This window comes from Rhinolophus hipposideros (genome assembly GCF_964194185.1).
Source record: "Rhinolophus hipposideros genome assembly, chromosome: 9".
NCBI lineage: Eukaryota > Metazoa > Chordata > Mammalia > Chiroptera > Rhinolophidae > Rhinolophus > Rhinolophus hipposideros.
Genome location: NC_138055.1, coordinates 52,350,665 through 52,363,715, shown reverse-complemented (window position 1 = coordinate 52,363,715; position 13,051 = coordinate 52,350,665). Strand labels below are relative to the sequence as shown.

Here is a 13,051-nt window from a genome sequence, read left to right as displayed (position 1 = left end):
CCATTGCTTCCTTCTTCCCCTTTTCACCAACCCACCAACAAGAGGATCTGAGAAGAGAAATGGAGCACATCCCAGCCCCTCAAAACCCAAAACTCTGGAGTGACAGATTTTAAAAATCTGAATTTCTAAGCAGTGGAAAGTCCTTAAATATTAGCAATTGCTCTCATCAGCCTGGTTGTACCTCCAAAATGGGCTTTCTTTTCATGCTGTCCTGTCCCCCCACCCAAACACAAGACTAAGTGGTCCCCAAAGAAAGGGCCCTTATAGCCTCCTTCCATTCTCTGCCCCAAGGAGGTACACACGGCCTCTCAAGGCACGCTCAGCAGACACTACACCTTTCTCTCTCCCACCTTTGTAACTCTTCTCTCAAATTCTGTAGTTGGTCAGTATTGGCTCAGCCCCTTGATTTGGGCTTAAAGAAAACCACAGGTGTGAGCAGTTTACACAGACTTTATTTTTCACCCATTGAGCACAGGAAAGTCTGGGCGGGCAGAGGTGTCACAACCACCTCCCCTGGTTCACAGACAGACCGTGAACTTGGTGGTAAGGGATCCTAGTCCTACCACAGATTGCTAAGGGGTTATCACAACACATTGTTCTTGGTTCTATGTACACCATGGATTGTGGAGAGGGTACATTTCTTACACTAAAAATATATACTTTGGAATCTGTAAAACTAAAATATCTCTATCTCTACATGAGACCTACTAGAAAGAAGCACATAGAAAACAAGGGAAATGTACCAGCACCTCAAGTTGTCCCCTCCCATGGGAAGGTTGCTCGGCTCTCCACCAGACACCATTAGCTTGGGAGGGCAGCCATATCTAACTAATCGGACAGACAGAGAAACAAGAAGGAGGCTTTCATCTTGGAGGAGCGAATATGGGAGAAAAATGGGGATGATTTTGGCCTCTTTTGCAAAAGGAGTAATTGCACATTCAGTTTGGTACTTCTGCTTCCAACATTATTGCACATGTGAAAAACCTGCATGTTGGAGTCAAGTGCAAACCTGCTAAGAGAAGCCTGAGCTCTGCTGATTTTTGCTGGGCTCAGAAAAGTGCCGTGGGTGGGATTTCTCTGTCTCAGGAAATATTAGTGCCATCAGCTAGAATAAAAAAGCTCTGTGTTCTCCAGTGCTGAAAGTGGGTTAGGTTTAAGGAAAATGCCATTCCTTTTCTTTTCAGAAGGATTAGAAACATTCCATTCCCTTTGAGCACAGAATTTCCTAAAAGACTTCTGCCTATGTATGCATGAATCATTCCATTTTCTGGATTTCCCTATTGAAAAGATTCACATTATACTCCTTTCCTCTTTTCATGTTTCAAGCAGTAATAGAGTTACCTCACACCTCTTTTGGTTATGAAAATTAGCCTGCTTTCTCATAAAGAAATATTAACCGAGACAACTGCCCATTCTCTATAATTAGTGTAAAGAGACCAAGGGCATCAAGAACCATAAATAATAGATTTGGTAGAAAAATTACTTCTGTTTGGTTTCAGAATGTCTTTTTCTGTTTACTGAAATATGGATGAGCCTGAGGGCTTGAGAATCCTTAGTCCCTCATCCTAAGTGAGAAAAACAACCATAAAGTCCTCTTTGTCCCAGAACCGTTTAACCTCCTCACGTCTCTCACCACCCCCAAGTGTTGGTGGTTTTTAAGACCTCTGACCAAGAACTTCTTCCCTCCAAGGAGAACTTGAAAGACTGAGGAAAAGATAGAAGAGTAGAGGGTGCTTGAAAGAGCTGAGTCAGGCAAAGGGAGTGGAACTTGGATGGTGTTTCACTTGATCAGCCAGGACCTGCAAGAAGGATTTCCACCTTATGGGAGCCCAACAGCTACAACTGAGAAAAGGAAAAGGAGGCTGTCAACATGCAGCGCAGGGCTCCCGAATGTCCTGCCGGGATGTGGCTTGGAAACCTGAGAAGTCCAAGGAAGATGCAGTAACAAACAAGCCAAGCCTGCTTAGAGTCGTAAGAGGAGGTGCTACTCTCCTGCAGAATAGGAAATGTAGAGAAGCCGATTAAATGAGCAGAGAGAACATACTGGATAGTGCTTGTGAGGCCATTTAAAAGGAGAGCAGGGGTCCTGGGGTCGAGCTTTCTCCCACGCTTCAGGAAAACGTGGAGACTCAAAACATGGACGTTGGAATCAATAGAGACGATGCAGGGAGAACTGCTGATTCCTCTACTGAAAGTGAAGTCTGGCGAGTTGAGTAGGTACAAAATAAAGCAGCACTGGGAATTGTCAGTTTTGGATGACCAGAAACTACAGCTTCCGAGAACCAGAGACCCCTTGAAGGTCACAGTGGTCAGACAGCCTGAGATGTCAACCAAGCCCGAGACTAGCATATCCCAGGTTCTTATCAAACATTTATGACTAATTTAAAAGGCAATCACATCCCAGACAAAGAGAAACAGCAAATGTTCACACTGTCTTTTGGAAATATATGGTTCACTACCCCCCTATCCTGAAAACCAATTTATCTGAACAGGGAGATGGGGATAGGAGCTGTTATGTGGGAAAGACCGGATCTCCTGATCATCCCATCATCAGAAATTTGAAATCCTACATAGCCCCAAAGAGCTAGCCTACATTTAATGCAGCCAAATATATTGGACAATTTCACAGCATATTTCTGCTGGTCTTTACCTTCTGTCTAGACCAACCCCGCCCTAGAAGTCATGGACTAGGAAGTAGCCCACCCTCTTAGCGATGCCAGTTCTTCCCCTTAGACCAACCTTCCGCTCATCATTCTTCTCTGAAATCCCCGGCTTCCTTGCCTTCCTACCACTATACTGCCAGTCCATCAGGACACTGGCCTGCTGACACCAACTCTTCCTGAAATCACCCCTTGGACTGCTTATCTGGCCCAACCAAACCTGGGCATGGAAATCGCCTAAACACCTGGCTTGCTTTCTACGCCTAACTCCATTACTCCTTAATGTTGATCTTAAACACTTTTTTTCTATTGACTACTCAGCCTATTCTTGTCCCCAAGCTATTCTGTTAGAGAAGTCTGAGATGGGAGAATGATCATATTGTTTTTTATGTCCCACAGCTTAGGTGCACAGGCTGTTTAATAGCAGCAATGAAATCTTACGGATACATGTTCACTTGTCGATAAACACACGTGCCTATGCACATACATATACACACGCTGCTGCTGCTTCACCTCCACTCCAAGTTTCCTAGCCCTAAGGCAGTCCAGCTTGAATCGGCCACCACGGTCACCAGCCACAGACCTGAGCAAGGAAGCAGTCAGGACTGGGGTTGAGTGTTTGGTGGGAGCTGGGAAAGAGTAAGAATAGGGAATGATTCGGGCCATTGAGATGTAGCAGAAATGAGGCTAGCTATTGTTGGAGAAAAATCTAAAGGCCTAAAAAGATTGGCACAGCCTTTGAAAACAGCTAACATTCCCAAGGCGCAGGCACCTGGGAGAGTCAGCTCGGGAAGGACTCGAAAGCACACCTGCGGTCCTGTAACTGCACTGCGCAGGGTTCACGAAGACAGATCCCTACTCTCGAGGAGCCCAGCAGACACAGGCATCACAAGACATCAGTGTAGTAGGAGAGAGACCTTTCTGAGCGATATTGTCACCGAGTTTTGTTGCACGATGGGCTCTTCCCTATTACAGGTAAAGCAGTCACCAGCCTCCCCACGCAGAGGTGGCAGGAGAACATGGTGGGGCACAATGGAGTAAGAAAACAAGGGTGTTTTCAAGAAACAAAGGTGAAAAAGGAGGCGAGTTCCAGGGAGCAGCCAGAGAGGGACAGGGAAAGCCAGCACGAAAGCCTTTCCCATTGACAGGATGCCTTTTGATTTTTCTAGATTAGGTAGGTAAATGGGTACAACTATTACATTTATCCTAAAGTGACAAAATGTGAAGCTTTGGCTCACAAGGATTTTAACGCCCATATGGTTCAAAGGAGAATACCTGTTCCGTCTGCACCATATGAAAGGAAGCCGAGGCTGTCCCTCAAACAGCCTTGTGAGTAGAAATCAGACAAACCAGGCACAATACCCACAATTCAAAGGGATATCATTTCCATATTTGAAAGCAGCTTGATGTTCAGCCAATAGGCCATACGCACACTGCTTGTTTACAGCAGGCATCCGTTCTGAGTGGATGGTGTCCAGCCAGTACCAGTTGTTAGATATTTTGAAAATCATCTGCGTATTAAAATAATTGTGGCTTTAAGAGAAGGGAAATATGAAAGAAATGCAGGATTCCTTCACTATCAAAGGTCCTGAGAGTGAGCCTAGAATACACTAACATATTTTAAGAGTCTCAGGAATGCAAAATTCAGTAACGTTATATAGCCAACTCTTCACCTATGAAAGGAGAGCATACCAGGGGAATGTCCCACTATACAAAGATTTTCCAGGATGGAAAACTAATGTGATCGGATTCCCTGGGTGCCGACATGCTTGCTGGTCACATTCTGTGCACAAAGAAAGGGAAAGTCTATACACACTGGAGCCCAAACCCTTGATATTCAATGCAACAGAGAAAAGAAAAACTATAAATATAGCTGTAAACTAAATACCAAAACTAATTTCACCACTTACAGTTCATTTCCCAGTGTGGCTTTTTACATCTGAGAGCCAGAACATTTGTCAACCAACAGAAATCCTGATGATGAAGAAACCACACAGCTGAAGGTGGCTTCGGTCCATTGAGTTGATGATGGTTCGCTACTAAGGCAGCTAAGGAAACATTACGTAAGCACTTGGATCTCTCCAGGAATGGAATCAAATGTGTCCTCAGGAGACAGCAGCAGATATGGATGTTTCCACAACATGGCCAATAAAAACATCTTAGTTCCCCTTCTACTCACAAACAACTATTATCAAACCTTTCCCAGATATCTGCAAAGCAGACACTATGACAAATTTTCAGCCTAGAAGTCCTTATGTCTAAGCTAATTTCTTCTGTAGCAATTTAAGTTGATTCTCTTACTCTATCCTCAATGAAACTAACAGACGCTACTCATCCTCACTTAAATTATTGATTCCCCCCGAGCCTTTTCCTGTCTCAGCTAAGTAACTCCAATATATCTCTCGGCCCTTTCATCATCCAAGGTTCTTGCTGAGTTATGCAGACTGCTGCTAGGGAACGGGGAAGACGCACCGGGTCAGAGGCGTCTTCTGGCTGCAGTGGTGGGCACTGCCAATGCCCAGCTCGCTGACCCTCCTCGTAGCAGAGCCTCCTGACACCCTCTGGGTCTGACCAGCATCCCCCAGAGCAGGCCCACAGCTGTTGTGGGCCTGGAGAGCCTTCCTTTTTCGCTCTGCTCTGCTCCTACTCCCCTACCCCATCCTTTAGAAACAGGGACATCGTTGGAGGAATCCTCAGTGGCAGAATGGATCCGTATGGCTTGGCAGGACGGCAGAGAGTTTCAGAGAAAATGTCTGGAAAATGGGTCTTCAATGGTGGCAGTTTGAAGAGAAAGAGAAGGAAGAGGAGAAGTACCAGCAGGAGGTGGTCTTCTGCTTCCACATTCACGTCTGGTGACTGGCTGCTGGTATGGGGATAGCTGGATGCCCTCCAACTCATACCATGAAAAACTGAATGCTTTGGCATGGCTTTTACGTGACCATGGACAGGGCCAGGCTTGGTCTTGTTTCTTCTCTGAGAGATTCACCATCTTCTCTGTGACCAGAACTTCCCTGAGGCACCTCATAGCCCAAATCTTCCATCCGAGCAAAGACTTTTAGTTGAAGAGACTGAATAAAAGTGTTACAATTAGACAAAAAGGGAACACATGATTCATTCCTGCTTTTAACACAATACTTTGAAGATGTCACCACAATTTGGATCTGGCTATATTTTAAGTTCATTTACAAGTAGACTAGTTATCAACTAAAAATAACCGTGTGCGTTATACATTTCGACAGCTGCCTGGATTTTCCTCTGAAGGAAACAAGATTCTATATTTCACTCACAGCCAGCACAGATTTACTTTAACCCATTTGGTGAAGATATAACCCATCACTACCACCCCACTGGTGGCTGTGGTTCTGCACAGTACTTCTGTTTCTCCTCAGAGCAGCCTTAGGAGTGAGGCAGTTGTATTGTCCCCATTTTCCTGCTGAGGAAACAGAGAGGCAGAAACGGTGGCCTGCCACGTTATGCACAAAATTAATAACTAAACAAGGCCTCCTAATTTCTAGCCTACTGCCTTTTTTTTTTTTTTAACTAGAAAAGTTGCCTTTAATAAAACCTCAGATTTTGCCTTCCGTGATCTGCCTACTTAAACTTAAATGGTGTTTGGACTAAATTATTCAGTTTGGGTGTCAAGTCTACTTCAATGCAGGCAAAGGTGCCTCAAATCCCTCCATTTTTTCATTAACCTGATTAAAATTGATCTATGCTATTGGCAAATGATATGCAGAATTTAGTTTTCAAAATAAGAAAACAGTTACAACGTAATATTTCAAAATCTTTACTTGGCAATAATTCTCGTTCTGGACCTGTATCCACACTGCCTGAATATTTCAGCAACATCCCATTTGTGTGGTTGCAGTAACTGGAGGAATGCTCTATAGATCTTGAAATGGAAACTAGAAAGGGGATGAAGGGAAGTAAGTAGATAAAGCAGATTTATATCCCAAAATAATTCCATCCTGACATTAGGCCTGTGTAAATGGTCAGCTCAAAACTGCGTATCTGTTCAAATAGTGAAAAAGCATTTTGACTTTTCTTTGGCTTATAGCTATTCTCGTGGGATTAGCAGCAGTCTGGGAAGTGATGCTTATTAGACAAATTCAATTTTACAACTAAAATATCTTTTACTTTCAACATGATTACTATCTTTAAAAGTCATAAATAAATAAAAATCAGCAATTAAAATTCTCTTTACCTCTTTTCCTTTGTATTTCCAGAATTCATACTGAGCGCTTTCCAGACTGTGGTTTTAGGCATTTCATCAGATATATTAATCTCAGAGGGGTCACATCTGAAATCAATACTTAGGACAGTAAATGCGAGACATACATATAAAATACATATGTCAGTCTATAATGACCACCACCCACGGGAGAGGACAAGATTAGGTCTGAGGGAGCTCAACTAGCAGCTGACAAGAGGGCTAGGATCCAGATGGTCACAGCGTAGATAAGCAAGGTGACGCACGAGGTGGTGCCGAGGGCCTGGTGTGCCAGGTGGTGGCTGGCCCTGCCCCCACAATTCCACACTCCTTCGAGGGGCCCCTCTGGGGACATTGATGACAGCGCTGTGATGCCAGCAGGAGCTCCCACTTACTGAGCGCTCGCTGTGTGCCAGGCATGGCACTAAGCACCCTTCATTCATTTTTCTCACTTACATGGCCAACTGTTTCCCATTTGTAGTTTACAAGGGACTTTTAAAATATATGATCTTAACTATCAGAGCATTAGAGAATGTTAACATGCTCATTTGAAGGTGCAAAAACCAAAGCTCCTAGGGCTAAGTGACCATTCAAGGTCAAATGTCAGGAGGTGGAGAATCAAGACCTTAAATCCAGTCTTTGGACTCTAGTTTTCTACAAGCCAGGCTGTCTCCTTTCAAAAGGCCGAAAGAGGAGGCAGCACCCAGTAGAGGAAGAATATTGCTCCTACTTTGCCACCAGTGAGTCAAAGCCTATGGCTCCTTCCAGAACGTGTAGAAAGTTTATTCAAGTCCAAAGATTCCATTTCACTGGGGTCAGTTAAAAAACAAAAGTCAAATTCAGAAAGTAGAATGGTGGTCACCAGAGGCTCGGGCTGGGTGATGGAGGAAAGGGAAAACATTGATCAAATGGGACAAACTTTTAGTTACAAGATGAATAAATTCTGAAAACCCATGTACAGCATGGTGACCATGGTTAATAATAATGTGTTGCACACTTGAAATTTGCTAAGAAAGTAGATCTCAAGTGTTTTCACCACACATACAAAAAGAATGGTATTACAGGAGGTGATACATGTTATTAGTTTGATTGTAGTAATCATTTCATACAGTATACATACATCAAAACATCACGTTGTACACCTTACATATATACTATTTGTATTTGTCAAAAATAAATAAATTTTTTAAAGATCAAAGAAAAGACTTTCCTCATTTCCCACTCAGTATACAACATAAACCACAATAAATTCAGTGATTGATTCAGCAATAAATTATCCAGGATCTGTATTACTCAGATCTCCTCTCTCTTCCATTTCTGCCCCCTCGGAACCTCTGGGCTTTTTTCAGCTTATGTGTATCTCTTCCATTGTGAAACAAAAACCAGAAATGAAACCACAAATGGACTAATTTAGCTTCCTGTGACTTGTGATGAGCAATGGCTTCAGTAGAGGAAGGGGATAAACTAATGGCAGAAGTAAAGGATTTTTGTGATCCCAGTTCAGTCTCCCTTGGCTCCTAGGACTGTAGATGCCACAAGCTACATTGGAATGGGCTGTCTCTGCTCCTCCCCAAAGGCTTGCCCAAGCTTGGGAATTTCACGCCCACCAGGCTGAGAACTCTCTGGAAACAAAGACCATATCTTATTCATCTTTGGAAGGTGGCAGAGAAAGGCAGGAGCACTAGTTTGAGGAATACAAAGACTAGCGTTTGCATCTTAAACCTCCTACTTAGCAGCATTGTGACCTTGGGAAAATTACCTACAACCCTCCAGGCTTCGGTTTCCTCACAGCCCAAATGTGGATAATGAGACGTGTCAGAGAGGTGGTGTAAAGGTTAAACAAGAGCACACAGTAAACATCCTAGCACAGTCTTGGCAAGGAGAAGGCGCTCGGTACCTGGGCTCCTTCCTCTGTTCTCTGTGATTCCCAGCACCTGGTCTAGTGCCTGACACGCGGCGGGTAGTCCGTAAACCATGAAAAGAAATGGTGTTTCCACAGGTTGGAACTGGGAGGCTGAGTGTTAGCTTTTTACACCAGCAGCTGCATGTGTGACACCCCCCACCCCTGACAAAGCCAGAATGCTTACAGAATAACCCAAACAGTAAACTCCGTGGCGTTGAGGCAGTTTTACCTGAAACTGTTGGTCTTTCCAGGACTGCTTAGTAACTTCCTGCTCTCTAAGGAGAACTTGTCTCCTCCCATCTCTAACATTTTCTCAGCCTCCTGGAAGAAAAGGAGATGTTATTATATGTTGGACCAAGTAAAACCATGAGTCTACACTAGCCCATTTTTCTATAATCCCAATTTCTATCTAATTTTTCTCACATTTATTATAAAAGAGTATAATTATGTTCTTTCATAGATTTGACTCAACACAAAAAGAGACAAGCAGATATTTGTACATGGAATAATACTTTAAAAAAAAATAAAAGAACCTGAATCTGAATGAGTCTCTAGGCCCAACTACCAATTTACTAGAAATATAAGGGACAGAAGAACATGTTAAATGACACCAAGGGACACATTTAGTAAAATCTAAATGGTGGGAAACCCTATAGATCAACGATCCGGTTTCTTCAACAAAAAGAAAAAAAGATGAAAGGGGAACCCTTAAAGAGATTTAAGAAACATATCAACCAATTGCAATATATGGACCTTATTTGTATCTTAATTCAAACTGATTGTTAAAAATAGTTAATTGGGGGAATATGGATACTGTTTCTTTCTACTTTTGTATACGTTTGAAATGTTTCATAATAAAATGGTTTCTTAAAAAATAATGTCATTACAAACAAATGAGAAACAAAAACTCATAGACACAGACAATAGTTTAGTGGTTACCAGAGGGTAAGGGGGGTGGGGGGAGGGAGATGAGCGTAAAGGGGATCAAATATATGGTGATGGAAGGAGAACTGACTCTGGGTGGTGAACACACAATGGGATTGATAGATGATGTAATACAGGATTGTACACCTGAAATTATGTAATTTCATTAACAATTGTCACCCCAATAAATAAATTTTTTAAAAATGTCATTAATTTAAAGGAAATAATTACAGAGAAAAAATATGTACAAAGAAACTTAAAGTAGTATAATCAATAATAAAACTAAAAACAACTATAAATTTTAATGAAGGAAGGATGTTTAAATTAAGATAATAATACTATGGAATATTATGCAGCCATTAAAACAATAAATGATTATCATATAGATATATAGAAACATTAAAGTGTCTTATGAAATAAAGTTGAGGATATGAAAATCAGAATGTGTGTGTGTCTGTGTGTATTGCCCCACACACAAATATACAGTTAATCACAGTTATATGAACACTATGGTAAGGATTTAAACAGAACATAAAAAAATTGAACATAAATATTGGATGCTGATGTGAAAATTGAGGGTATTCATTTTTTCTTTTACTACACTTAGGTTTTAAAATAATTTTATACAGTAATTTTAAACTTCAGAAATTTTGGAAAATAATATAATGTTTACCAGCCACCTCAAACTTAACATCCAAAAGAGATCCCATGATTTTCCTCCCAGTGCTGCTCTTCCTAGGTCTTCCCCATCTTAATAAATAGCACAGCCATTCATCCAATTGTTCACTCCAAAAATCTAAGAGTCGTCCTTGATTCCTCTCTTTCAGCCATGCTCACTATGCATCAGCAAAACCTGTCAGCTCCATCTTCGAAACCTAGCAACCTTCAGCACCTCTCCCTTAGCCTCAGCCACCATCACTTCTTGCCTGAACTATTGCCACAGCCTTCTAACTAGTTTCTGCGCTACCCCTCTCCCCCTTCCAGCCTCATTGGTTTTCCTGATTTTACTCAAGCATACCAAGCTCTTTCCTGCCTCAAGACCATTGCATTTCCTGTTTCCCTGGAATGTTCCTACTCTCAGATATCCTCATTGTTTGCCCCTCATTTTATTCAAGTTTCTGCTGAGATGTCTCCTTAGAGGAGTCATCCTGATCACCCTAAATAAAGTAACCTAGATGTCCATCAATAGATGAATGGATAAAGAAAAGGTCATACCGACAGGAATACTACTCAGGCATAAAAAAGAAGGAAATCCTGCCATTTGCAGCAACATGAATGAACCTTGAGGGTATTATGCTAAGTGAAGTAAGTCAAACAGAGAAAAATAGCGCATGATCTCATCTATATGTGGAATCTAAAAAAACTGAAGTCATAGAAACAGAACAGATTGGTGGTTGCCAGGGGTGGAGGTGGGGTGAGGGAAATGGGTGAAGGTGGTTAAAGGAATATGTTCTGGGGATGTAATGTATAGCATGGTGACTATAGTTAACAATACTGTATTATATATTTGAAAGTTACTAAGAGAGTATTTTAAAAGTTCTCACGACAAAAAAAAAATTGTGACTTATGTGAGGTGATGGATATGTTAACTAACCCTATTGCGGTAGTCATTTTTCAATATACAGAGGGCGCCAAAAAAAGTATACACATTTTAAGAAAGGAAAAAACTGTATTAAAATTGTAATACTCAACATATACTGATAACAGAAGATGAACACAAGTCACATTTGACTTCTGCAATTACAAGAGGTGCTCAAAGTGGTTACCATCAGTGTAATTTTAATACAGTTTTTTTCTTTCTTAAAATGTGTATACATTTTTTGGCACCCTCTGTATACAAGTATCAAATCATTACATTTTATATCTTTAACTGACACGATGTTCTATGTCAATTACACCTCAATAGGACGGGAAAAAGTAGTACAAGATTTTAAAAGTTCAAGATATTAGAAAAAATATCCCTTAAAATGCATTTCAAAGGACACGATTTCAGGCATTAACTGTATTTGGAAACACTTTCCGGCTCATTCATTTCTTGGTCTGGTATTTTCATTTTGTTTCACATTCATTCTTTGCACGTATAGGCTAATGACTGAGGGTCCATTGTGTGGATGGCAGATGTCAAGTGCTGAGGGAAACGAGGAAGGACAGAAAGTCCTATGCACGTTATCTTTGCATGGTGCCAATCACAACATCATCTGCAATTAGGTACATAACAAATACTCTGAGAAAATAATAGGTTTTGTATACTTGTCAAATTAGACCTTTTGGGAGAACATGAACCATTAGATCTGATAATAAGAGCAGATTCTATATGTTCATATTCTAAGTGTGAACCTGGTGAGTAGACTGTAGACAAACAAAGGGGGCGGGGGGAGCTGGTTATCAAATCCAAAAATGAAGGACACACAGGGACAAGACTCCTTAATCCTTTCTCAGCTAAGAACAGCTTTGGTGGAAGCTTCCCAGCTCCTAAATATAACCCTTGGGATCCCAGACGTGTGGCCCCTCCCATGTTCTGTAACTTGAGGCTGTCCCAAGGTGTACAGTTGGTGCAAGAGGCATGACCTCTTCCTCCTTGGCCTTCTTTTTGGCATCATCCAACTTCTTCTTTTTGCTTTCAGGCATGAGATCATCTAACCAGCTCAGCTCTCGCTTAGAGAAACAGAGATCCATGACTTTCCTGACAAAGACCAAGGCCAAAACCTGAAGAAAAATAAAGAAAGTGGATTAAGAGGGCTCAATTACTTCCTGGAGTTAAGAGCAAAGTCTTCTTTTCACAGCAGACTAGGACATTTGAAGCTAAATCAAACTCCTAACAATCATTACAGTTGCCTTTTATTGAGTGCCCTCTTTGTACCAGATACTCAGAGAAGTGTTTTACACACACTATTTTATTTAACAATCATAACAACCCAATTTAGAGAGCAACTAATTTAATCCCCTCATGATAAAGAGAAACCATTCATCTGCAGAGGACTCTAAGAGCTGCCTGACCTGGCAGGGTGGGGGGGTGGCGGTGGAGGGAGGAGGAGCAGCAGGAAGGGCTACAGGGCAGCATAAGGCTGGAGAGCCTCTGCAGGAGCAGGGCTATGGTGGGGCCAGCTGTGCCAGCCCAAGCATGCCTCACTATGGGGTGAGGGGACCTTGAAGGACCATCTGGATTTCCTCTGGCCCTTTGCCTATACGTTTCCCCACAAAATCCTTGCTTTATGCCTGCATCATGGATCTCTAGTGGTTGTTGTCTCTGCCCTCTGGCCTGGTCTGACATGCTTTCTAAATGAGAAAACTGAGAACCAGGGAGAGAAAGTGACTTGCCTAAAATCTTACAGCTAATCCTCAATAGAAATAGGT

General features: G+C 41.9%; 1 protein-coding gene across 2 annotated transcripts in view; it reads right to left on the bottom strand.

Annotated features, from left to right (window-relative positions):
* Positions 1 to 432: 432 nt before the first annotated feature.
* The window catches only part of SLC4A8 (solute carrier family 4 member 8), a 69,652-nt gene continuing 57,033 nt past the window's right edge, over positions 433 to 13,051 (bottom strand). For both annotated transcript variants that reach the window (XM_081061196.1, XM_081061195.1), the window contains exons 22-25: positions 12,266 to 12,403; positions 9,003 to 9,094; positions 6,865 to 6,960; positions 433 to 5,728 (exon numbers count right to left, since the gene is read on the bottom strand). In XM_081061196.1, the coding sequence (XP_080917322.1) occupies positions 5,716 to 5,728; positions 6,865 to 6,960; positions 9,003 to 9,094; positions 12,266 to 12,403 (339 nt within the window). In that variant the 3' untranslated portion in view covers positions 433 to 5,715. The remainder of the gene's footprint in view (positions 5,729 to 6,864; positions 6,961 to 9,002; positions 9,095 to 12,265; positions 12,404 to 13,051) is intronic.